This window comes from Suillus paluster (assembly GCF_016628075.1).
Source record: "Suillus paluster strain FC165 chromosome Unknown EDB91scaffold_75, whole genome shotgun sequence".
In the NCBI taxonomy this organism is placed as follows: domain Eukaryota; kingdom Fungi; phylum Basidiomycota; class Agaricomycetes; order Boletales; family Suillaceae; genus Suillus; species Suillus paluster.
Window position 1 is genome coordinate 123,023 of NW_024537635.1, and position 25,652 is coordinate 148,674.

The 25,652-nt window shown below is 49.6% G+C and overlaps 9 protein-coding genes across 9 annotated transcripts; 4 read left to right on the plus strand and 5 right to left on the minus strand.

The window, feature by feature from the left end:
- Positions 1-5: 5 nt before the first annotated feature.
- EDB91DRAFT_803883 (uncharacterized protein) lies at positions 6-1,411 on the minus strand. The gene is made up of 6 exons (XM_041328447.1): positions 1,090-1,411; positions 887-1,014; positions 421-825; positions 349-366; positions 199-291; positions 6-139 (listed from the first exon to the last, which is right to left on the minus strand). The coding sequence occupies exons 2-5, from the start codon at positions 968-970 to the stop codon at positions 205-207; spliced, it is 594 nt and encodes a 197-aa protein (XP_041172790.1). The 5' UTR covers positions 971-1,014; positions 1,090-1,411; the 3' UTR covers positions 6-139; positions 199-204.
- Positions 1,412-2,319: 908 nt separating this feature from the next.
- EDB91DRAFT_1239183 (ribosomal protein S5 domain 2-type protein) lies at positions 2,320-4,859 on the plus strand (the record flags this gene model as incomplete). The annotated part of the gene is made up of 11 exons (XM_041321822.1): positions 2,320-2,411; positions 2,518-2,604; positions 2,721-3,033; positions 3,169-3,413; positions 3,540-3,682; positions 3,723-3,824; positions 3,880-4,101; positions 4,199-4,297; positions 4,391-4,570; positions 4,623-4,781; positions 4,840-4,859. The coding sequence occupies 11 exons, from the start codon at positions 2,320-2,322 to the stop codon at positions 4,857-4,859; spliced, it is 1,662 nt and encodes a 553-aa protein (XP_041172791.1).
- Positions 4,860-8,424: 3,565 nt separating this feature from the next.
- On the minus strand, positions 8,425-9,830 carry EDB91DRAFT_1158884 (uncharacterized protein; the record flags this gene model as incomplete). Its single annotated transcript, XM_041319714.1, has 1 exon — positions 8,425-9,830. One exon carries the CDS (start codon positions 9,828-9,830, stop codon positions 9,483-9,485), a length of 348 nt encoding a protein of 115 aa, XP_041172792.1. The 3' UTR covers positions 8,425-9,482.
- Positions 9,831-16,186: 6,356 nt separating this feature from the next.
- Positions 16,187-17,105, plus strand: EDB91DRAFT_804060 (uncharacterized protein). Its single transcript, XM_041328448.1, has 2 exons — positions 16,187-16,931; positions 16,990-17,105. Exon 1 carries the CDS (start codon positions 16,233-16,235, stop codon positions 16,884-16,886), a length of 654 nt encoding a protein of 217 aa, XP_041172793.1. The 5' UTR covers positions 16,187-16,232; the 3' UTR covers positions 16,887-16,931; positions 16,990-17,105.
- Positions 17,106-19,853, plus strand: EDB91DRAFT_804226 (uncharacterized protein). The gene is made up of 2 exons (XM_041328449.1): positions 17,106-19,439; positions 19,489-19,853. The coding sequence occupies exons 1-2, from the start codon at positions 17,266-17,268 to the stop codon at positions 19,715-19,717; spliced, it is 2,403 nt and encodes an 800-aa protein (XP_041172794.1). The 5' UTR covers positions 17,106-17,265; the 3' UTR covers positions 19,718-19,853.
- Positions 19,854-20,266: 413 nt separating this feature from the next.
- On the plus strand, positions 20,267-21,352 carry EDB91DRAFT_1158913 (Plectin/S10 domain-containing protein). The gene is made up of 3 exons (XM_041319715.1): positions 20,267-20,419; positions 20,482-20,617; positions 20,714-21,352. Exons 1-3 carry the CDS (start codon positions 20,368-20,370, stop codon positions 20,919-20,921), a joined length of 396 nt encoding a protein of 131 aa, XP_041172795.1. The 5' UTR covers positions 20,267-20,367; the 3' UTR covers positions 20,922-21,352.
- Positions 21,076-22,630, minus strand: EDB91DRAFT_1252910 (uncharacterized protein; the record flags this gene model as incomplete). The annotated part of the gene is made up of 2 exons (XM_041323577.1): positions 21,076-21,178; positions 21,231-22,630. The coding sequence occupies 2 exons, from the start codon at positions 22,628-22,630 to the stop codon at positions 21,076-21,078; spliced, it is 1,503 nt and encodes a 500-aa protein (XP_041172796.1).
- A 193-nt stretch (positions 22,631-22,823) lies between these two features.
- Positions 22,824-23,774, minus strand: EDB91DRAFT_1158914 (phosphatase inhibitor-domain-containing protein). Its single transcript, XM_041319716.1, has 4 exons — positions 23,467-23,774; positions 23,262-23,411; positions 23,157-23,236; positions 22,824-23,103 (listed from the first exon to the last, which is right to left on the minus strand). The coding sequence occupies exons 1-3, from the start codon at positions 23,690-23,692 to the stop codon at positions 23,157-23,159; spliced, it is 456 nt and encodes a 151-aa protein (XP_041172797.1). The 5' UTR covers positions 23,693-23,774; the 3' UTR covers positions 22,824-23,103.
- EDB91DRAFT_1158916 (uncharacterized protein) lies at positions 23,775-25,016 on the minus strand. The gene is made up of 5 exons (XM_041319717.1): positions 24,838-25,016; positions 24,758-24,775; positions 24,433-24,707; positions 24,084-24,371; positions 23,775-24,024 (listed from the first exon to the last, which is right to left on the minus strand). The coding sequence occupies exons 1-5, from the start codon at positions 24,970-24,972 to the stop codon at positions 24,009-24,011; spliced, it is 732 nt and encodes a 243-aa protein (XP_041172798.1). The 5' UTR covers positions 24,973-25,016; the 3' UTR covers positions 23,775-24,008.
- Positions 25,017-25,652: the final 636 nt, after the last annotated feature.

Genomic DNA, 25,652 nt, shown 5'->3' on the forward strand with positions numbered 1-25,652 from the left:
AGTATATGTACGCTACGCTAGCACAGCCTCTTCTGATGTTGGTCGGTAGCACCGGTACTTGTACCAGTAAGTACTTTCGACCCTGTATTCCCGCGGAATCCAAGTGTGGGGTACTACCCGAGCTCGATACGGAGGAATTCTTGATATCCACGTATGATAGGTGCGGGGGCAATCAACGATCAGCTGAACTTGGCTCACCTCGGACTAGCGGTAGAACTCCGGCAACGGCATCTCACTTTTGCATGTCCCTTTTTCGAGGTGATATTTCAACCCGTTTGCGTTCAAGTACGTCTGTGGCCATCAGGTTTCAACCCTTGTCTGGAACACATACGCCAAGCCTAGACTTACTTTGGTGCAGTCAGGACGCTAATCAGCGGAAATTAATGAGGCGTGCATGTGGGCGCAATGAGACATACTTACGGGACACTTATAACTCTTGTCTTTATTTCGTTGGCGAGGCTGATGGACGCGTTTCCCACTGCGGACTGCCTTACTCTTCACCTTCCCAAAAGACTTTGGTAGTGCACTTTCCTCTGAACTCGTCTCTATTGGACTGGTCGGCTCCGATGAGATCGAGGGCGAAGAACAGTCTGACGTAGGTTCCAAGTCGAGCAACGCCACAGGAGCCTTTGGCGCAGGATAACCCAACACAACACTCATGTAAGGTCCCTCATTCTCACGGTCGAAACTGCGAAGTATCGGGCTGGGGTGCGGGTACACAGCGTTTCCTGCGCTGTCGAATACTACCACATGTGCTTCCTCAAAGTGATCCACCAATGAGTGAAGGTCTGTCAGCGACAACCCGCAACATGTGAAGTCGGAACACTAAAATATCACCCGCGTCGCATCAACCCCACGATCAGAAAATAGGGTACAAGGAACCCACAATAGTTTGTTCACGCTCGACCAATGGCGTGTCATCAAACCATGGCGACGAGGAACGAGACAATGATCCGGTGCATGCGGACATGGGCGGGGTATATGGAGACCATGGGTATCTGAGGTATGATCAAGCAACAGAGCGTGATCCGTTAGCGCTTCGGATCCAAGTTGAAGGAAACCAGTTATGGGCGCTGGTTCTAGACTTACTGGATCTCCAGATGATCATGACCGTTCATGCCGGCAAGTTTGCAATACGGGGGTGACAGGGCAGACGAGAGCGTTGTGAAGAGCAGGTAGGTTAGATTGACGCAAGCGAGTGATCGATCTGGGTCGCTATATAATCACCTCGCTTGGGAGCCGCGGATCGGGCCTCAGGCGTAATAGCAGCCCACGGGATCCAGCTAATTAGTCTGTAAGGCGTCGAGTGGTCTACAAGAGAACTGATGAGCGAAAAACTCTGGTCGACTCCGAAGGCTTGATCGATGGTGATAACAAGGAAGACTGAACGTCGGCGCAAGAGGGGCCGCGCAGGATGCAAGAATCTGATAAATTCAAGGTTACAGGGGCACGGCAGCTGAGAAGGATTGAATGCAATTAATTATAATGAACGTAAAATAGCAGAAATCTACCAACGAGGATGGAACCAGGAGGAGATGGATGATTCTTGACTTCGTTCTCCATGCTTACTTCGTTTGATTAACTTCTTTCTTGATGTAGTGTGCGCGTGTACATACATGATCGATGATCAGTGGTGCAGGCACAAGAATCACGGATACGAGCCAGCTGGGTGGTTGCTGTGTTGGATTTGCCAGTCCTTAGGACTCGGAGTGTCTAAGATCGATCGGGCCGGTAGGAGCCTGGAACTTCATATGGTGCCCTGCATCACCTCTGTGATTCCCAAAAATGTGTAATTCTGGCCCGGTGGTTCCTTGCATTGCAGATCAGTGACTTGAGCGAGCGAATGAAATGATCTGCCAAGTGTCAGGACCGACAACGCATTCTGTCACAAGGCCGGATGTCGTGGAGTAGGCAAGATCCGTGTTGCGGCTGGACAACATTCATGCTGCAGTGAACTTACGTCGACTCTTGAGACCTGCTCGACGCAGTACTGTTGAACAAATTTGCTCAAACGAGTTGACCATCGCTGTACATAATGAATAAGTTGATTCATATCGCATGAGCTCAGCCTCTGCGTCGAAAACACGGGCTGCGGCGGAAGTTCGGAATACATGCTCTCCATACGTTAGACAAAATGGTAGAGCTTGCAAGACCTTGAAGTCTACATAGGGACTGCCGGTAAATTAGTTTAGACTTTACACACAACAAGGACAAGCAAACGCAAACGCGCATCAATAAATCCGGGCCCCTTCGCTCCGGGTCCGGATTTGCTATGCCCCGAGGCTGGGCAGGGCTGGAGTGGCCTTCTTTCAGAGAAGGATGACAGTTCTTCCAGCAGCAGATGCCCCAATCCCGATATTCACCACCCTGCAAGAGCTGTATGGCAGTCTAACGATAGCCGCAAAACACGCGTGAGTCTCGGCTCTAGGTCTTATGTATTGATTTCTGATGTTCGGTTTCGCTTCAATGCTGGGACTGCGTACCTGTTATGTTTGGGAACTGGGATTCGACGAACAGAGGACGCTGGGACAAGCTCGTCAGAGAATTCGAGACCAAGTTCGGGCATAAACCCACCTATGTCGCCCGTGCCCCCGGCCGAGTCAAGTACGTTCGCACTCCATCCTTTTCCCACTCCCGTCACTTATGTATCTCCTTCCCCGTATAACGCAGCCTCATAGGTACGGCATCTTATTCACGGTACAATATTGACGCGAAGTTAGCTCACATGATGCAGGCGAACACATAGATTACGCCCACTTTGGCGTCTTTCCAGCCGCTATCGAGCATGATATTCTCATTGCTTGTGCTCCGCGGCCCGCGTCCACTGCTACCGCTCATCCTGATCACCACCCGCCAGGCTCTGTAGTAGCCGAGAACCTGCAGACGCGTTATACCCGTCAAGTCTTCACACCCACTCGCCGTCACACACTTGGCGATGATGTCCCCCCAGACGCTGTGCGCGTCGCCCCTTGGCATTTGGATATCGATAAGAGCGAGTTACGATGGGAGAGTTATGTCAAGGCGGGGTATTATGTATGTGTTTTTCCTTGTTCACGTCCATTCTCCAGCTTTTGAAGCGCCCTTTATCCATTGTAGACGCCCGTTCTACCCCCATTGCACCTTCACTTCAGTTCCTCGCTCCGTTTTCAAATGCTAATTCCTGTATAGGGCGTATTGAACCACTTCTTCTCCCCATCATCCACATGCCCCGTTCCTGTACCTGTTGACATTCTTGTTACTGGTACCGTACCTCCAGGATCTGGCCTTTCAAGCAGTGCGGCCATGGTCGTCTCGAGTACGCTAGCATTTTTGGCAGCCAACGGTATTTTTGACGGAGAAAATGCACCAACAAAGGGTGAGTTGGTCAACATTGCGATGGAGAATGAGAGGCGGGTTGGGGTGAATAGTGGAGGGTAAGTGCCGTCCAAGTTGCCCGATCACTTTTTTTTGCGCAGATTTTGTGTGTTCAATTCACTTCTCGATATCTAGTATTCTGCATCCTTATTTTTAACTCAACCTGCCGCTCATTTTCTTTGTAGGATGGACCAATCAGCCTCTGTCATCGCTCTTCCTGGCAGCGCACTATATGTTTCTTTCGTGCCTTCCCTCCATGCAGAGCCAATTGTGCTTCCGCGAAACGCGGTGTTTGTCTGTGCTAACAGGTGCGTTCAATCAGCCCGTAGTATTCTAACCTCGCAAATTTAATCTCGGCCAAAGCCTAGTCGTCTCTAACAAAGCCGAAAGCGCTAAACACCAATACAACCTACGAGTCGTCGAGACGCTCGGAGCTGCACGCGTTCCTCTCAAATCATCTCAACCTCCAAGTCGACTGCGCGGATGGCGAAACCAAAAGACGACGCCTCGTGACTCTGCGTGAAGTCCTCGCGCGGAAGAGCGGCTTCCATCGAGATGAGCAAGATGCGCCAAGGGAGGATCTTGCGCAGCTGCGGAAAGGATTAGAGGACATTTTGGAAGGGAATGTCCTGGACTTTTTGTTGTCCAAGGTCGAGGGGAGAACGAGCATCACTCTGGAGGAGATGATTGAGATGAGCGGGATGGATGAAGTTCAATTTAGGGAGGTGTATCTTTCGTGGGTAGATGGTGGGTGTCTTCGTTTTGTTCTGGATGATGTTTATTTTATTTTTAATTCTAACTTGTCTGACCTTACGTGCTCATACTGACATCTATCGCGAATCAGTCGAAACAACTCACTTTGAGCTGTACCTTCGTGCTAAGCACGTATTTGAAGAGGCACTCAGAGTACTCCAGTTTAGGGAGGTTTGCTTAGGCGGAGGAGGTACGGGTTTTTATCCGTCCCATAATGATTAACTGACGATATATATGTCCCCCCAACGATGTTTATCTTTATGTTTCCTACTCCCGTCCACAGACGACGAGGAATCCAAGCTCCAGACCCTCGGCAAACTTATGAACGACTCGCACGAGAGTTGCAACAAGCAGTTCGACTGCTCCCATCCCAAAGTGAACGACCTCGTTCAAGTCGCCCGGAACTTTGGGGAGGTGGACACGGGACGTGGGAAGGGGAGAGTATATGGGAGTCGTGTGACTGGTGCGTTCTTTTTCATACTCACTATTTTTTTCTTATTTTGATGCGTTTGAAGGCGCTGGCTGGGGCGGCTGCATCGTCTCCCTCGTGCACCGAGAAGATGTGGATGCGTTTATCGTCCATGTGGAGAAGGGATATGCATCGTATGAAGGTATGAGCGATGAGGACCTTGCGGGCTGGGTGTTTGCGACAGAGCCGGGGATGGGCGCGTGTGGTGAGTGTATGAATGCTTGGGGAATGTAAAATGTGCTTGATGTTCCTTCCTTGGACAGTGTTTAGGTGCACAGATTGACCGCAAGATAGATATGCTTCTATTATCATATGGTGGATGTAGGGACTGTACTTACTTACTAGTGTGCGGCTACACAAGCTTCCTAGGATCCAGTGTATCTTGCTAGCTTCTTTTTTGAAATCAGATGCTTTCGCTGATGTGTCCAGATACAAACCAGATGTGTTCCCACTTAAAACAGGACTGCGGTGAAAAATATGAACCTCTAGCTACCCTCAGGCCATAACACGACAGCATTTGTCGCGTATCGCAGTATATTGTGGTTAGTCCTAAGTTTGTGGTCGAAAAATATAACGTCATGATGATGTGAAGCAGGATAAAAACTGCATCTGCAGCCTAGAGCGGGACACCGCAGTCTGGAAAGGCGGACGAGCGGACGCGAACGATGATGAAGTCTGAACACGAGTGTGACGTGTCCCATAAATAACCCAAGTTAATCAGGTACGAAGCCTAGACAACAACCACCTTCTGGGCTCTCCGAAAGGCTGGAAAGACATGACAATGGCCGCAAAGACCCAGACTGACACATTGACCTGGAAAAAAAAGCATGCGGGCTCCCGTCAGAGCTATATCGAACATAAGTTTCATAACGACCTGGCACCAGTCGGGGTAGCAGTCACGGACCGTTTAGGGGTTTCCAGCTTATATAAGCGTCACACTTTGCTAGCGGACAAGTCGCGCATGTCAATCCCACTCGCCATGGCCTTTGCTAGTAGACAGGAGTCTATTCTCCTCAGCACATACTCAACGAAGTCGTGAGATTGTCTGCGCCTATCTTCTTTAACCAATGTCTTTGAAATCTGGTGAAGAAGTTGATGGCCACAGGCCAAACATCCTCAAGCCTTCCTCAGTAGAACTGCCCGAATAGCCGGGACTCAATAGCTTTGAGACAAAAACTTGCCTCTGACAGTGATCTCGAAAACTTGAACACAGGTATGTATCGTTCATCTTTTAGCGCTTTCCTTGGATCTGACAGTAGTATTGCTCAGACTACTGTGTTGCTGTTCTCGAAGCACTTCAACAGCATCAACAGGACACGATCGTCAGCTTTCTTTCAGACTCAACGAGAGCATCTCTAACACCCTTCGAGATGATTCCGAATATTACAACAGCGGAGTACGCGACAATCTTGGCGTTTGCTTCCGAATCAAGTTTAGAGACCAAGCCAAGTAAGCTTCATCAGTCACTAGCATAACTCGCACTGATCGTTATCAACACACAGATATAATTACTTCCGAGACACAAAAGGACTACAGATCATCTCCCCCTCCCCCTTTGCGAAAGCATCGTCTCCTGGCTTATCGGGCGGTTCAGCGACTACTCGTTCCAAATCAGTCACGACGATACATATGTGAACACGAAGTTCTATGCAAACAGTCGTTTCCACGGAAAGAGTCCAGAGTCCGATGATTTAGTTCCGGAAATCTTGGGCGTCGCAAACAACTATAAGAGCGGGTCAGGGTTAGTCCAGTGGATCATCGATGTAGGCTTTAGTCAGGATGACTGTCATGCCAGAGGACGAGCGCGAGGAAGGGATGCCCATATTTCGCTCTGTGATGGGCAGATTCTTGCATCACTTGGAACCGCTTCACATACCTGTATTGACTGTCATGCAACTGCTGCTTCCCCAAGCCGCTTGCTAGTACAAAGTGGACCAGGTCATCGGCTCACTGGGCTCGCTTTTGGCCGGGACCATGGACTCTCAAACTCCCATGCGTCCCTTCCACGCGTCCTTCTACGACTTCTTCCATTGATGTGCCATCAGTACAGAGTGACCTTGCTTTTGCCTCGCTTCGGGTTATGGAGCGTGGACTTCGCTTCAACATCTGCTCTTTAGAGAATTCTTACTTACCCAATTCTGCCGTCCCTGACTTGGAGAAACGAGTGACAGAGTCTATTCCGACTGTGCTGTGATATTCATGCCGATTTTGGGGACTCATTTGGGAGCTATGTCCATTCGAAACGTCACTCGCTAAAGAAATTGAAGGTTTCTTCGACGGGGAGCGCCTCCTGTGGTGGTTGGAAGCACTGTCTCTAATGAAAAGCCTCGGCGGCTCGGTGTGGTGCCTCTCGTCTATCACACATTGGTTTAAGGCGTGGGGCTCGAGCTCATTCTTAGGACCGATAGATTCTTACGAGAAGTGGAATGCTCGTAGGATCAGGTCGAATATACACACGCCTATGACATTGCCTGGGACACCCAGCGCTTCATTCGAAATTTTGGGGCCATCATTTTACACTCCACTCTACACTCACTCCACTCCACATTTATATTTATCGTCTCTCCCGTTGGCTCCAACGCAGTCGAAGATATTTCAAAAGTTCGCCGCAAAGTTCCCTTGCACCCCCCCGCGTTGCCGCCGGTCATGTCGCAAATTGGCCTCTCATAGAACGGATACTCCACGGGCATTCCGCGGTTATCTCGGTTGCGATGTCACCAGACGGAAAACACATCGCGTGTGGTTTATACGACGGAATGATCCAGATGTGGGATACGGAGACAGGCGAGGCATTGGGTGCCCCTCTCCAAGGCCACACTGACCATGTTTGGTCTATTGCATTCTCGCTGGATGGAAAGCGTATGGTGTCAGGTTCATGGGACAAGACAGTCCGGGTGTGGGATACGTCAACTAGCAAAGCATTGGGTGCCCCTCTCCAGGGACACACTATGAAAGTTCGGTCTGTCGCAATCTCGTCAGATAGGACATCACATTGTATCTAGTTCATTGGACAAGACAATCCGGGTATGGGATGCAGAGACTGGCAAGGCATTGAGTTCCCCTCTTGAAGGGCACACTAATTCTGTTTACTCTATCGCAATCTCGCCGGATGGGAAGCGCATTGTGTCCGGTTCAGCTGACAAAATGATCCGGGTATGGGATTTGGAGACTGTCGAGGTATTGGGTGCCGCTCTACGGGATCACACTGCCACCATCAACTCTGTTGCGATCTCACCTGATGGACATCGCATCGTATCTGGTTCAGACGACAAGACCATCCGGGTGTGGGATATGGAGACTGGCAAGGCAGTGGGTGCCCCTCTCCGAGGACACGGGCTCCGTTCGATCGGTCGCACTCTCGCCGGATGGACATCATATCTGGTTCATCCGATGACACCATCCGGGTATGGGATCTAGACATTCTCAACCAGCACCACCTGCAATGTGTTTTTCGTCCAACCAGACCCATGCTCTTTGTTCCCCCTCCTCCTTTTTCCAACATTCTTACACTCCAGTCTTTCTCGCCCTGACTGAAGAAGGATGGGTTGTAGGACCCCAAGGGTGGCTCCTCTTTCGGATCCCAATCCGCTTGTACCCAGCTGTATATTTTTCAGGAAACAAACTGGTGACACACACTCAAGCCTCGCAGCTCGATTTAAGTCGTTTCGCCCATGGCATGTCATCACAAGTGTCGGGAACAGAAGGCTGCCCTGTCTTCGTGCTAAGTAATCTCCTCTAGGTAGCGTCAACATATGTACATGTCATAATTAATATAAGTACAACGAGATGTACACACTTGTACTTCTTTCACTGCAGCGAGTGGCCCGCCATTTTGGGCCTACAGAAGGATTACATTCACTACATTCACGACTCCGCTCTCATGAAACATTATGTATTTGCTACTTAGATACATCATTGCCATGCTACAATCCAATCGTTACTATATTCCCTAGACTGTCGACCGGGGAAGTTAGAATAAGTTCGATTCAAACACGCCTCACTTGACAAGGGCGGTGCATGAAGCTCTCGCAGAACTGAAAGGCTTCCTCTCGCCGCTGGATCCAGCAGAAGTCAAAACACGCAGATCACACGATGCCTTGAATAACAATAAAAACATGTCACTTTGACGGAGGAGCGCACCGAGGCTGGAGCGGCAGGAGAGTTTGGCGTACACTTGAGCTAGACGACCCCTCACTCCGCTGGTGTCTTCAGTCAAAAAGTCCACAAAGGCTCTCACTTCCACCTCGAACAAAACAAACCCTGCTAGCACCACTTCTCCGCGAATGTCGAATCTCAATCGCTTACAAGCAGACCGACGAGGAAGTAGAGTGCAACGATGAAGGACGTCAAGCAGGTACTGATTGATCCAGTCTATCAACATATTCCACCATTAACTCGCGATTTACTTCTAGGCAGAACATCTGAGCTTGCAGTAAAAATCAAGTTAATCTCACTTGTGATCATTTAATCCACATCATCCACTAAAGAATTCTTATCATCGAATGAACTCGAGTTGGCCGTAGACAGCCTCCTTGATCCGCTCAACTTCGTGATCAGGACATTGCTCGAATCGGACCTTTAAAGAGAGCCCATCTATCAGTCGAAGAGGTCGCGGCGCGGCGCGTGGAACTGTGCATGGTGCACGAACTTGCATTCCGTGCCGATTCGCAAAGCGGATAGCAAAAATCTTCGAAAGAAGCAGAGAGAGCTGCTGGGTGGAGAAGAGGGAGATGAGGAGGTTGATATTGAGGATGCAGGAGCGCGGTTGAAGGGTGAGGTAGAGGTGACGAGTTTGGGGAAAGCGAAAGCGATCACGAAGGACAAGACGTAGGGACCATCACAAGACTATCAAGCAAGGTATATTCTGATGACGGAACAGTGACGGAGGGCCCGTTAATCCAACGCGTCAGCGGGGGCGCGACGTATCGTCCTGGCACGAGTGCACAAGTGTAGAAGCCAGCTGTGAAGGCCACCAACAAGGAGTGGCCAAATGAGAGCAAGAACGTGTTCTGGATGACGCGGTGCTGGAGATCGACTTCTGCAAGGTTCTCGCCGTTCTTGAGCTAGCTTCTATGCCTGCTGTCGTAAATACCAAGCGTGAGCAAAAGGGAAAGGGACACGAGAAAATGGCAGTGTCGCTGTGCAGGTACCCCCTGCTGATGCTGATTATTCTGGTGGATATGGCGAAGTTGATGAGCAAGAGCATGCTCTGGAGAAGAAGCGTTAGGGAGGCAAAGCAAAGGTGTTGCATCATTCAAGCAAGCCAGAATGCATCAAATAAGTATTACATAAGTCGGAGTTACTGGAAGACATTCTTGACTTCACAGACGTCACTTGCATTGGTCGTTTGCCTTGGACAGCCTTTCGGCGCGTTTTTGCCAGCGCGGCAGGCCGGTTGAGAATACAGGAGAATCGCGTCAGATTAACAGGAGTCAGAGGCGTATCATAACTGTCACTGTTTTGCAGAGTAGAGATCTCTGGTGAGGTTTCATTTGTACCTTGACAGTACTTACCGCATATTCCAACTGGTTTCGACGTGTGCGGCAAGACTAATCAGATCAGATCTATAACTTCCAATCGTGCCATAACTTGTACAGCGCAGTCTGTTTGTGCGGCGCAAATATTCGCGTCGGACAGTCCTTCAAAGATTCAACGTGAAAAATTGACGAGGCGAATGATATTGAATGATTGATGCGCAGCTGAACTTAGGCCGGCACTACCGTAGGTCGCATTTGTACTTTGGTTGATTTTTTTCACTCGAGTTTCATCAAAGTCTCACTGACATGCACATTGACTTTCGAGCTCTAGCTGGCACCTATCGTACAATCACAACACCACAACGCTCTAGCAACATTCTCCAGCGGCGTCCTCCAGCACGCCCGCTGTCTGGTAACACTTGTCGCCACCATTTCGCACCTTCTGCTGCCTAGCATATTGCAAGTTTTCTCTTTTTCTTTCTATCCTGCTTTTTTTTTTTGACAAATCTCTAATGACATCCAACGTACTTTACCGGCTTACTTGCCTGCTGCACCCTGATTCTGCATCCTCCCGCCACCTTCCAACGCCTCCTGTCACCTCTGTCATCTGCCGCCAACCTGCTGAACCTGCCGCCCAGTAAGTGTTTTTCGGTTTCTTTACATTAATCGAACCCTTGAACAGCTCTAGTGCGCTCTTGCATGTGCTCTCCCACACCCTCGTGTCTGCCACTACCTTCCACCACCCTTACGCACGTTCCTGCACTGCGCGCCCGCACTCCGACATGATACTTGCCCCCATCATATTACCCGATGTTATGATAGCTTCAAAGTTGTCACGTCACATTTCTAACGTCTACCTCGTTGGTGTTGAGCAGTCATATTCTCTCTCCATTCTGTCTCAGAGATACAAAATGAGTCTCTGTTATATGTATCCACTTCTTTCACGCCTGAATACTCTCGAGGACATCGAAGCTAACCGATCCGATTCAGAGTCCTCTCCTACAACTCGCTACTAGAAACTCACGCATCGTGCCATCAACCATACTGCACCGATGCGAAAGCAGGAATCACGACTCACTGTAGTTCACGGTGGCGGCATGAGACTCACTGAATCCACACATATCTACCACACCGATGAGTCATGTGGTTAAATCCAGGACCCAAATTACTCATACTCACCCACGGGAGGAAGCCCGAGTGCGGCAAGCATATATGTGCAGTGCAGCAATCTTCAAGGTGGCAAAACCAAGGACATCTTTCCCTGTCAGGGTCACTGGCAGGTATTGATGCTGCAGATATTGATGCTGTTAAAGCAGCAATAACGGCGAGAACAAAGGAGAAACGCATTGTTTGTGAGGATGTGATATGGGATCAAATAAATCTGAGGGGGACAGTGGAAAGATGGCTTGCTTTTATATGCTGAATATTCACCCTTTCGAACAGATGATATCTGCAATGCCAGCAGATTGCCACCTCAGACTTTGTTCATACAGACGGTCCGACCATAATTTAGTTACCTTGTCAAGCAAGGTCTATGGGCAATTTGGGGTGGAACAAAGTATCACCTCAAGGTCAATGCCAGCTCGAATCCGCTGTCGGGCATAAACCGACGTTTCCTTTCATAGCTTTGTCACGTCATCTCTATGACGCCAGCTACAACTCACGTATCAACCAATTGCAGCTCAAGCCTCAACATCACAAAAACTGCTCAATTCAACCCGACAAGTATAGCTTGTTGGACACACCTCGTTGCCGGGTTGTATACTCCCTAACATCTTGTATCGCCTCTTTGCACGTTGTTGGGGTCATATAAAGTTGAAGTCGATGTGTAGAATTAAGGTTTCCCCCACCGAGTCCCCAACGTTCAACTCAGCCTCAGGCTCTCTTCTTCCCCAACTAATTTCTCTTCCCACCCTCATCATCTCGCCACTCCAAGTGATCCCCTTCCGCTACAAGTTACGGTAGCTCATGATTCATGTTGCTTTGTAGTTTTGACCTGCATGTCTGTCTTACCAGTCCCAACAAGTGTCGCCCTTTTTGTCTTGCCAGTCAAGATCGCCGCTCGGCGAGTCCTTCTCGTTAACTACTGTATCTATGCACGGAGTGCAAGCGCGTTTACGTGTGCGCGCGCATATCTCATTCGTTCGGAGACTAATTAATCTGATCACGATCACGCCCGTTACTTGTACTTATGACCCTCATCACAGGCAGTTTCCAGGATTTTGATTTTATCATGTACCATGGACTCTGCCCAACACATTTTTCATCAGTGACCTTCAAAAATCCGACGAACTTGCTTGTATGCGCACTGCTTCCACTTGTGCTTGAGTATCCATCTTCGTCTTCGGCTCATTCAGTGCAGATCCCACCTTCTTATGGTTGGCTATCTTTCTTATGTGGGTGCTTGTGTGAGTCGAGAATTCTGGCGACTCAACTTTGATGTGAGACCGGTAGCTGATCCTGCAGTCGTCGACCTCATTCGAGCAAATTTAGCTGGCGCCAAGGACAGGTCCAAGCAGTCTGCTCTACCTGCACTCCGACCCGAGCACAAAGTCAGTGCTGTGCACTTCGCATGTACCGCTCATCTCTAGGACTATCTCCAGCACCCTACTTGATTGCTTCACAGTTCACTGCACTGCACCGCCAGCCCTCGGGCCCTCCTCATTGTTTTGCAGAATTCTCTATACCGTTTTCATCTTTCACTACCCCGCTACATAGCTTCGCTTCTAACATGTCCCGTTGTAGCACACTACTAATACAAAGCAGGAGGGGAAACTTGCCAGGCTGCCGGATTACAGGTAAAATCAGGCGCCGCATCGAGGAATTCAATGACGAGAGGCCAGCCAAGCCAACCGCTCGCTTGAGGCGTCTGACACGCAGGAAATAGATGGTATGTTTATTTTGCCTTACTTATGCTGCGGCTCACTATTCTGTTTACAAGTTATTGCAGAACCTCCTGTAATTCTTCATTCTCCATCGGTTTCTAAACTTCGCTTCAGACTCCTCTGCATTTTCAAATTGGACTGCCGTCACGTACTATTCACCTATACACTGTCATGTTCTCGTTGTTTGGTGACATTGCTTTTCATGCTTTGCTCATCATTCCCGCCGTCCACTGATATTCCGCCACTGCTATGGTCATGATCCAGGTCAGTTACATTGCCGTGCATTACAATACCTTGTACTCTCGTGACGACGTTCATTATTTGACTTTATATGACTACAGTGAACCACTGGCCAGTGAAACACCACCGGCCAATGCAACTAGCAACTATCAATTTGTACGTCGAAGCTAATTGAAGCTAAGTCCAACTTCCGAAGTGACTAGTACTTGGGCTGATCAAGAGTCACTGCATTTGCTTTGCATCTCCGCACTCCATCGGACCATCATGTTGCTTGAACTTCTATACATCTCAAGAATGATGAACTGACCTACTGCTCGACCCAAGCCATGACTACCCGCCACGCTCAGAAGGATGCCTCGCGCCGATTGTCATCGTGAAGAAGCCATATGACTTCTTGACCTCGCAATCAAAGGGGGCGATTTCCCAGCCAGCGTTCGAGCTTCAAGAATGAGATGCGCACTTCAGCAAGGCTCTACAGTGGTCTGTGCGCAGATGGAAATTCATTGACAATGAAAATATAGGTGTTTCGAACGACATATCATGATACTTGAAGGTGATTTAGACGAAAATTCAAAGTCTAAAGGTATGATCTGTGGTAGTGCTGCTGGTCCTTGATCCATTGATGATGAGGTAATCCAAGACCGTGGATGACACGATGCCTGGTGCTATCTGACTTAGTAACGATTCCCAGATGCCTAGCGGCAGGCTGAGCCTCACTCTAACCGTCACTTGAGGAGCCTCCCTTGAAAAAGCCTTTTTGTCCGACGACCTGTGACCTCACTTGACTTGGTGAGTTTCGTTGCCGGTGTTTGTAAATCCGAATGCCGCTAACTGACAGTCGTCAAACTAAGTCGGGAGACACTGGAGCAACTGTTAAACCCTGGTACTATATCTGACGAGACGTTCTCTGAATGTTTCCTGAAAGCCGGTTCGATCTCCCCACTCGCTTTGGTGCAGTGATAGGGCAAGTGTTTTTTTGTCTTCCGGATTCCGTATTTCTTATCGTGAGCTTCTCGAAATTAGCCTACTTTGGCTCTCTGGGTCTTTCGATGCAACCCTCCTGCCAGCCTCTATTAGTATGACATCCATCCTACTTCGAGGTCTTGGTAACTACCAAAGACACCAAAAAAACCCAAGCGATAGTCATCTTCAGCCTGGTGCCCCTTGCCGCACCATATCCTCGGCAGAAAGCCCCGGAACATCCACAATCGACATCAGCCTTATATACGATCTTGCTCGTGCCTTCCGTAACAGTACCCATGCCTCGATTTTTCAGCTATGAAGTTGTCCAGATGGCGGAGATGGTCCTGCATGACCGCATTTTTCGCGACTTCCAACAGCTAAATTACGGTGTGACTTTCTACCGGTGTTATAAACAGTTAATACCTGTTTATAAACTTTTCAACCGTGCCCTTCACGAAATTTCGGCTTGTTGACCACAAACCTTTTGTGGAAGACCAAAACTCAAACGTTGCGCAGGAGTTTTGGCATATATGAGGCGGCTGTGCTGAGGTTCATCGATTCAAGGATGGTCATATTACGGAGAGTGTTGTTTGGGAAGTCCGAGTCACAACCTCAAATGAATGTGCACATATCTGACGAGCAACACGAAGCCAAGGCCGCCCAGGGAATTTCATTCGTGTGCACGACCCCATCGTGCCATACATCCCTCTTCCACATCAACTTCTCATGAGGTTCGCAGTTTTTCTTGAGTCTGCAGAGATTGTCATGCATTTTGGCTCAACTGTTTTCGCGTGCAATAGAGCATTGGACATCTCAGCAGTGAAGCAAGCAACGCATTCATGTTTACACTGGAAGTTTCAGGCTATGCGGCTCAGCTTCTTCGCTGGCGCCAATGCGTGTATGAAGTGCCCAGCCACATTGGAGGTCGGCGGCAAAGCTAAGGGGTTATACAATACCTTCACAGAAAACGAGGTCACATTTTGCATGTGCGTCGCACCCACACATTTTGATTGAACAAAGTAACTGATAGGCCAGCAGTTATGATGGCACCAATAGCGATGGAACAGTAATGTCCTGCAATTATATCACCGTAAGTGCCGCTTTCTGGATATCGTGCCCCTCCTTGTTCTCGGTTGACGTGCAAGCGATGGCATCAGGACACCGGGAAGTTATCAAATGGGTATCAGTCTTGTCCGGGTGCAGCGGATGTGAAGGTTCACCACTGCTGAAGATATGAAGAGGTGGGGAGGGACGAGACACCTAACAAGTGTAAAACAAGGAAATTCCAGGAAACCTACTATTTTGGACGGAAGTAGGACGTCGTATTTCGAAGGTATTACAATAAATGATATTAGACTGTCCGGGAGTACGTGGTTCCCGAATTGTCCAGCCGGACTTTCGCTCTCGGACTCAACGATTCCAGATGAGCCCTCAAGATTTCACTGACTGCTTCTTTTGTTCTCTTCCACACTTGCATTACTTACTTCCAACAAACTTCCAAGTTCCCTCTGGCGGCACTCAACAATCTCTCGGTTTATTTCGCTTTGTTTTATGTCATGCTAATGTTGCATGTTGGTACAGTCCCATATTATAACCACACTGTCTCGTTCATTGGTGAAGAGTGAGTGCATTCGCGGGGGCTGATGAGTTGATGCTGGACAGAAGCTCAGGGCGGAGTGTTCAAAACATGTCATGAACACATGTAAAAAAGAAACCTGAGTGTAAATTAATCTGTGTGGGGAAGTACCGAAATGAAGAAGGGGAAGTTGTTTTGACTACCTTTGCACTGTGCTGATCTCCGCGACCAGTCCAATTTATGTGTAATGTTACCTTCGCATTACCCCACATCTACGTACCGTTGAATGACAATTGAATGACTTCAACAAAACCTCAAATTCCCTGACGGCATTGATTTTCAATCACGTGATGTCGTCGCGTCAACTTGTTGAACTCCGGTGTCCAACTGCTTACCCTTCCCTTCTCCAATTTTGTTGTCTTTATTCATTACTCCATCTTATCTCTCAATCATCTATAGTTCAACAAGTACCTAGTCGACGCCACACTCGAAATAAACATCTATCGGCGTCCAAAATGATCCCTTCAGAGATCAAGGCCGCTGCTTGGGCCTTTCTGTTAGACACGCTGCTTCGCTTTTTCAGCATACGTGTCGCGCAGAGTTTGCCCGCCCTGCCATATCTCCCACCTCATCTACTCCTCGGACCTAGCTATGCACATTCACACTCGAGAAATGTCATTCCCGAGGATTTGGTTCCCTTTCAGCCATCATCAACAGCTACATCTTTACCTATTATCTCACACGATCCACCTACCATAACATCAACACCACTATCTCCAATCCTAGTTCTCGACCCATTGGCAGAACCTAGCGACACCTTTTGGTTTCACAGTCCACCCCCAGGCGCACCACACCCATCGCAGAAGCGCATGCACAACGTGATATTCCCTTCCTGGGTGCGCCCGCAGGCGCCCGCGCCTGGCGAGAAGCAGGACAAAGCAATCGCCCCCTTCTCCCCGCGGATCATCACCTTCTGCCCTGTGCTGCTTCTAGTCCGGTACGCGCTCACGTTGAGTACAGCATACCTCATGCTATCTGTAAGCCTCATACCCCTGAAGATGCTTGTTTGGAGCCTCGAACTGACATACATTGGTGGTGTTTTCTGCACAGGTTCTCGCGATGCTCGTCGCTGCACCATTAGAACAGTCTTCGGAGGCTGTGATTTGTGATGTACTGCTGGTCAACCTTGGTGTAGTGAGCCCTATGAGAGGGATCTATAAGATGTTGGAGTCAGGTATCACAGCCGCTCGGTATATCGCAGTGCTTCCCAAGGCTGCCCTCCGTAGGTCGTGGCCTATTATCAAAAAAGCAGCAACCTCTGCGTTCGGTTACTGTCTTTGCACTGGTACAAGCGCGATAGCGTGCCTCCGCAAGGTTGCGCACTTGACATCTAGCGCTATTCCTCACACCACCGTGCTCATCGCGACTGCACGTAGGTGGCCACTCTTCATCCTTCACCAATTATACACCTTGCTCGTTGCCTGCCTCCGCGGGATCGCGACTGGTATCAAGCCGATCTACCATTTCGCGCAGAGAAAACCAGCCAAGATGGTGCAAATCCCGACCATCACCATAACGCCTGCTGAACACGAGGAGCCGAGCTCACGTGAGAGCGTCAATATTGGTGCGCTGCTGGAGGAGATCAGCGAAGGGACTGCAGGACTCGGGTCGCTCCTGGGGCACGCAAGTCTCAGTTCTGACGATTGTTCCGAGCATGGCGTCGCCGATGAGCCGCGGACAGATGATCTCCTGCTCGATGTATCTTGCGGACAGGTCGACGATGAAGAGGAGTTTTTGGGTGCCGGTGGACAGGAGCTGCATGTCAAGTGTCAAGACCACGAAATCAGACTAGACGCTCCTGATCCGACCCTGCCTGATGCAATAGCCAGCGAACCTGAGATTCACGACATCTGTTCACGGGATTTTGTAGAAGGGGCGATTAAACTTAAGAGTCCAGTCACTTATCCGCCACTAGTGCCTTCTGGGGAAGATGAAGAAATAGCCTCGATTCCTCATAAAGCCGGGTATCCTATTGACCACCTGACGCCAAAGGAGAGTGCTCCTGGTGGGCAGCCGATACTGTCGGAAGGAGACGCCCACCAAAAGACTATTCCTGGCAGCACCGTGCTTCGTGCCCTAAAATGGGAGGGTATCTATGATAACCAGAACGTTCTTAACCTGGGGGTCGTGATTGATGTCCCTGAACCGAAAGCTCCTAGTCGTTGTCCAGGGACTACGTCATCTATGGATGAATCCCCCGGCGATCTTCATAGGGCCGTCCAGCTCCCACTACCGGACAGCTTGCAAGCCACGGTGAAGATTCGGAGTTCGCTGGCGCCTAGCCACAGCGAGGCCTCTGGGCCATTATCGAGTGTTCAAGGCGAGGATGAAAGGCGAGTTGACAGTCTAACAGTCCTGCCTCAAGAGAACAGCCCCGATAAAACATGCTTCGCGCCGGACAATGAAATATTCATGCCCGAGGGAGCTATGGAAACGGAAAAGTCAGCTTTCGTCCCCTTTGTGCCCCCCTCTTCGGCTCCATGGAAAAAGTATGTCAATCGGGACAGTGGTTTCCCTACGACAATGCCGGAGGCATCAATACCTCGCAAAATCCCCTCTGCGGAGGTGTTTTTGCAAAATGTTCAACCGTCAACAGCTCCGAACAGCAAGGGATGCCCCTCTGGAGTAAAGGAAGGCTCCACTAAAATAACGACATACGATAAACTTTATTCCGTATCCAACTCCGATCTTGCAGGCCAGGAATCAACCAGCAAGATATGGGATTTTCCGAAATCGAGAACGAACGCACCATTCCACCGGCTCTTGTCCGCATCCATCCACGCTCCTTCAGGACAACCATCAGAACCAATTCATCATATTGATGTTTGGGGAGCCACTGAGTCCATCCCCGCAATGTCCCAGTCAAGAAGACCCCCACACGTGGTTCTTAGCAAAAACTGTCCGGACCATCGAGCAGCGTCCTTTATACCGCAAGGCTCGGCTACGAAGAGTGCGTTGACGAGATCCGGTCCGCCTCTGCGACTCGCTGGACGAAGCCTGGAACAAGGCGACTGTGCCTTGAATGTGAACTTCCCGGACCCGACCCAGTCAAGGGAGTACATGGCTGATCAATGTGATCCCATCGCAAGGGCCCACGGGCTGCCGCCCTTACGCTCTGCCGGCACCTACGCAACTCATGGAAGCGTCCCCCCTCGGACGGTTTCGGGTGCCAATCATATAACGGCTCACAGAGATCCTTCGACACGCGAGCCCATCCCAGACTGGGCAGCCGAAGCTGCTGCGGAGCGAAGGTCAGCAGTCATACCGCCGAACGTGTCTCTGGGAACATCAGCAACCCGTGTATCTTCGTTGCACCAGCCTACAGGTACAACGACATTACACACGCCCATCCCGAGGGATGTTATGACTACAGGGTCAAAACACGTTTCATCCAAAGTGACCAGATGGGCTGCCGAAGTGTCACGCGTGCGAGAGCCTGCAGCAAGCCACATTCTGGAGGGTTCTAGTCTCGATCCGGGTGAAGGAGTTCAACAGAGGCCGCCCCTTCTGAACCGTAAATCGAAGACATCGTTATCGCTAGACGATACGCCAGCCATTTTCCCAAGCACAACTGGAGCGGCTTATCACGGTCAAAGGTCAGAGCCTTCCGAATTTGCAAAACAAAAACGTGTCGCTGAAACGCGCAGAAGAGAACAAACAAAGTAGGCGATCACCTATGCTCGATCTGGGCAGTGCTAATGAGCATTTTAGGATTTTCGAGGGGCAGGACAGCTCCTACTACGAACCTGGTTGCGCAAAGATGTGGGAAGATATTCTATTGGAGGCGAGACGCATGAACGGGGATATGTGGAGGTCGCCTTCGAATGCTACAGTGAGCGACTTCAGCTTGAGCGAGTGGTTTAGTCGAGGAAAAGATCCAATCTCTGGAGAAGACATCGAGAGGATGATCCATATGCTCCAAGGGGGTCATGAAAGGTAAACTTTCAATGGACCATGGACCCGGGCCCCGTCATTCAGCAGCCATGATTTTCGGAACAGCTTTTGTGCATTCGAGCCTGTGGATAGTACTAGTGTCGGTGATGTTTTGTACCGCCTTTTGTTTTGTATCGACGTAGTAGCCGAGCACTATGTGCTGTATCTCATTGCCGTGCCTTGAAAACGAGTCGCATCGATTTCTAGAGTGATCTCCCAGTCAGACCGATAGATCTCAGGAAGTTGTTACAAGTTCTAGTCTCGATCCAGCGCAAGAGTTGTTCGTAAATTCTACACAGTTCCTTTTTGGGACATTTTTACACTCCGCCGTTGCTCATCGAAACCTACTCCCAGAGGCGCGTACGCTGTCCCGCTCGACGTCAAGACTCAAATCAAGGCCCTTCCTGCCCGTCAAATCCTTGTGAGTACCTGTGTACTGTTATTCACACCGTCTGGGGCGGATTAGAATGCAAAAAAGCGTGTCAGAGACCCCCCATGGCTGGATGAGTTACCTTGCAGTTGGATGACATGACTAACTTTAGCCTCCCTCAGACGGACAAGTGCGACATCATCATCGCAGTACGTTTGATTCCTATGGTTATTCAACTCGTTTTGAATTATCTTCAGCTTTCGCGTTTCATTATCACCTAGCCCAGCATGATTATCACCAAACAAAACAGGCGCACCATCTACGAGAACCTCTTCAAGGGTAAGTTATTGGCATATCGGCCTTGCGATGGGTTTCGAGAACTCATTATCAATTGATCTCAGAGGGTGTCCTGGTCGCCAAGAAAGACTACAATGCACCGAAGCATGAAGAGCTCGATGTCCCTAACCTCCAGGTTATCAAGGCCATGCAGAGCCTGACCTCCCGGGGCCTCGTTAAGACCCAATTCTCGTGGCAGTGGTATTACTACGTTTTGACCCCCTGAAGGTGTTGACTATCTGAGGGAGTGGTGGGTACCTCTATATGCAACATCCACCCAGACTCACACATCGATAGGCTACACCTCCCCAACGAGATCGTTCCTTCCACTCACAAGCGCGCCGCTCGTGCCCCACGCCCAGCGACTGTGCGCCCCGGCGGTGGCGAGGGTGCCTACCGCGCACCTCGCGGCGACCGCGATGATTACCGGAAGAAGGAGGGCGGCGCACCTGGCGATTACAGGCCATCATTTGCTGGTGTTGGCCGGGGTGCACCCAGAGAGTAGGCGGCTGGTTGATTGTGAGGCGTAAAGTTCGGTCGGAGTGCTAGAACTTGCATCCCTCAGTGATCGCAAAATTTTCGTATGAACATGTTGCATGCATGACTATACTATGCTTTCCTTCGCGTTCCTTCTCATGTGTCCTCAGGAACCTATCTCGCTACCATTCTCCAAATAACTCCACGACGTTGCGAATGTCTAGAGCTATTTCCTTATCCGTCATTACGCTCTCTCGAAAGTCGACTATTTGCTTCGAAGAGGAACTGTCGGTCTGCCGTTGGTCAAATATTACTGCTTACTGTCTTGAAAACGCACCTTGTCTTGCTGCAAGCTTTGGACCCACTCACAAATACCTGAGACTGCATCGACACCAACTTGTCTAGGATCCCTGAAACTCCCGAGTCCTCTAGGACATCTTCTTCAAACTGAACATTCCCTTCGAACATTCTAAACCTTTTTATCTGCGATGACAGGTCAGTCATCTGATATCCCTCCAGATCACCACCTGTCTGGAATGCGTCCTGAAGGATATTCATGGCTTCCTCGTGTTCGGGGGTAATAGCTCGGAAAGTTCCAGATCTCGCGCTTTTAATCTTTCCACCGCTTGGCTGTTCCGAGCCTTCTGAAAGAGTGTGATAGTCGGTCGCGAGCCAGACCACTTGAGGCCCTGAGTCGTCATCGTCGAGCACTGAACGAAGTGTAGAGACGAGTGATGCTGCACACCACGCAAGGTTTTCCACTGGGACGCGCTCTAGTCCCCAGTGTACTGCGACATAAGGACCCGTGAAGCTTGCTAATCTTTCGGCAAGCTCAACCAGAGCATGAGAGTACTGCAAATCTATGTTGGGCCCAGAGAAGATTGGGTGACTCAGGTCCCACTCAACAGCTATCACATCGGAACTCCGGAGCGCGGCGATCTCGTCTGAGAGATATTCCGCGGAACCCGCAACCCCCGAGAAAATCTGAATAAGACGCTGGCTTATCGATGGCCTAGATGGGTGACTGCGGTAAAACGCGATGGAAATTATAGAAGAGCTTTGGTGAAGTCTAGGAAACTTGGTGTGTAGGCAGGAAGCGACCTTGTGATCTGCGAGGTTAAAATTGATGCTGAAATCGTCGTCAGTAAGTGGATCGGGCAGTGAATTTTGTTTGCCATTTTTGCTGACGCTGAAAGAGACGACTCTGCTTGTGGGTAAGATGGGTCGCGTTTCACTCCAATTGTTAAATACAGTGAAAGGCAAAGTGCTGATAGCAGGGAGGGCGCTGCTAAGTAAGTCCGTGTCGTAATAAGAATCGAGCGGCCATTTGGAGCAAGCCCCTATGCGATTATTGCCCACATTCGGGAGAACGAGAGTGCGATTCAAGTTACTTGCGAGAATCGCTAGTTGCTGAAGATGCAGATGGGCTTTCGGTTCTTGCTCGGCGATACGAAGGGGAAGAAGAAAGCGACAAGGAAATGAACCGCAAACTGATTCGTCGAATTGGACCGCGTCAACAGCTGGAGCTGTCAGCGAAGGAGCGCGAATGCCTGCATCTTCCGAAACGTCCTTGGACTCGGGAATTCTGGTGACAATTGGAGGCCATTTGTGATGGGGTCGTAATACTGTCGAGGGGGGTACATCGCGATGATCGGCGTCGTGGATATCATGAAGGACACGAAGGACGGTTCGGCCAATTACTTTTGGTGACGGTGAACATACTTGAGTGGAATACATTCCGAAATCTGAGGTGTTCTGCGAAAGTCTGGAGCACGCGACGTCCCTATACTAGAGCGCCGCGGCGCTGACTCCGGCGAGATGTAGAGAATAACCGTGACACTTATGAGGATTGCAGCGATGAAAGCACTGGCAACAAACGGAAAGTCGGACGAAGGCAGACGAGCTGAACCACGATAGCATTGCTCTGGCCTTGGAGAAGGTGAACGCGCTCGATGAAACAAGTGATCTGTATCTTCTCGCGAGCGTTTTGATCTTTTGAGAGGCTGATGCATGGTTGAAGCAAGTGATTATGATTAAGTACAAGTCAAAGTTGTGTACGTATGATTTGCGAGCAAAACAGGTTCAAAATATGTCCGGTATAATAATCAACAATCTAACATGGTGGATAGACTCAAGGTTTTGAATCGACTCCTGAACATAAGATATCATATTATATCTATAGAGTACCAAGGATATAAAGCGGTGGGCAACTTTGACATGCTCATCGTCAGAACACGCTTCGTACTTGACGGGTTCAACGTACCTAATTCTTTCTGGCCTTGGGATTCCGCTCATACGCATTACTACTCGACCCCGCATCTTCCAGTTCATGAATCACTCTCCCTATTGGGCGAGTCACGGGTAGCACGTTCATTGTTCTGCCCGTCTCCTTCGCGATGATGCTTCCGTCTCTGACGCGAACAGTCACTGTGCTGACAGTCTGAATCAGAGTCTGACTCGGATGATTCTTCCTCAGATGATTCATCAAAGCGCCGAGGCTTGTGGTATATACAGCAGACTAGGGGGTAGTTCAGTCAGCTGCACCGAAATAGTTCAAGACTGGAGATACACACTCTTTGACTTCTTCTTTCCGCATCCCTCATTGTCAATCACGTCTTCGTCCCATGCGACTCGCTGACGAGTCCTGCGTGGTTCCCCCCGTAATCTAAGAGCTCCCACAACCGTTGAGTCACCAGCCTGACCTGCATCATCTTCTGGTCGTGGCTGCGAATCATGCAGCGTAATTGTTCGGGATGCGTCAGTGGGTGTAGATGTGTATGCCCTGCCCTGGGCAGTCATGGCTGATGAAGGACGATGTTACTCTCAGTAGGTGGATGACGATGGAGAGATCAACGTTTTGGAACATCTATGAATTTTACATAAGCAGGCTGTACAGTTCCGGTGGTGTGGGGGCTTGTATTGATTCATATCCATTAAATCGATATGCAGTACAATTACAACATAACATGAAAAGTGGGGTATGGTGAGTTGTAATGAGTGCGACGCAAATAGTACAAATTGTCCGAACACGATGCAGCGAACGAAAAAAAATGCTGGTCATGCAACGATCCACGTTGCAAAGAATGGTCATAAGTACGAAGGCGATGATGTCAAATTACACATAAACGACCCTAAGATAGGATGCGATCAGTTCTGCGGCCCGATCCATCAAATTTTGATTGAAGCTTACCCCCTGGCGGTCGTGGATATAGGTTTGAAATCTGTTCGTCCAGATTCAACGAAATGACGAAGTACTTCCGCCCAATCGTCTCGCGAATCCCACGAGATTTTACTGGGTGGGTCGACTTCCACGGGCATAACTTGGCTTATGCCACCACATTGTACGAGTATAACAAGGGTTCCAATTCCCCCACTCCGGCGACAGCGTTCTTCTCGCCGGCTAATATCAGCCGCAACAAGGGGATCATGACTGGTCACATGTGTCCGAGAGACGATATGCGTATTTGCTACTGAGAAACTGTGTGTCCGGCGGAATCAGCATTTAGATCGCCTTTCTAAATCCGGTGACTAGAACGTACCGGTATAATGATTCGGCGTGAGGGTTGTAGCTCAGCTCGATAAGCAGCGCACTTTGCCGGATATTGGCAGGTAGGCGCTTTAATTGAAGGGCTTGGAAGCCGGCCCATCCGAGAAGTGAAGAGTGTGTTGAAGTAAACTTGCGAAGATACTTCGCCAAGTTTTCATCAGGATAAGCAGGCCCGATGGCCTGCTGCTTTGCTCCTATCATCTGAGCAGCGGTATGTTGGCAGATAGCCTTGTGAGAAGGCCAGTGCGACTTTTGACACTCGGGTGACTGTGATTTGCGTCAACAAAATGTCAGACCAGGGGAGAATGATCACTTACACAGTACTGGGTGGTCATCTATTGAAATAAAAGGACTTGGTCAGCGAGGATCGTGATCGAAGGGAAGGGTAGGCACGCACGCAACCACCGCAGAGTCGGAACTTCTGCGCGTTTGGGTTCTCAACTGCACCGCAGGTATCGCAGATGCGATAACCACGTTGCTTCTGGTGGGCATGTGGAGGAGCGGAATAATAGTTGGCTGCTGCAGGTGCCATTGCTCTGATAGTAATGAAGTACTGTGAATAGCTCGGATGGCTTGTTGTCTAACCTCCGCCATTGTTTCGAGTGTTTTATAGCTGGAAGAGTTGATGTGTATGTCCATCTTGGGCGAGCGTGTCAAGAAGTTGTTGCGATCTTGTTGGAGAACAAAAAAGTGGCTCTCTTGCTTTTTGTCTTCAACGTGTCTGAAAGTAAGACACGGCAAGGTCTTTTGTGTCTGTAGTCAAGGAATAGATGCGGATATGCGAAAACAGTGCTTCCAAAATGCCCAATACAATAAAGCAAGAGAAACTGAAATCAGTGGCCGATAATCTAGTGAACAGACAAAAAGCTCAAAAAGGAAAAGAAGCTTGAGTTTTCAAGTTTGTGCATATTTACTCTTATCCATTTTTGGACATGCCGTTAGTGCTAATTGTTGCTTGTCCATGGCTGCGTGGCTCGTTGCAAAATCTTGCACGAACGTCTTCTCACAACTTTGACAGCAGATCTGTATCAGATCTGGTGTTCCGACCCTCCCCTCAAAATATCGAACGCTTGCGCCCACGAATCGAGGAACTTCAAAGGGGCTCGGCACGAGGCACGGATGGATCCTGTCCAGTGTTTCAACTGGTTAGCTCTTACCAAAAAAACTTCGGGATTTCACAGCGCTCCGTGATCATATCGCAATTAGCCTTCG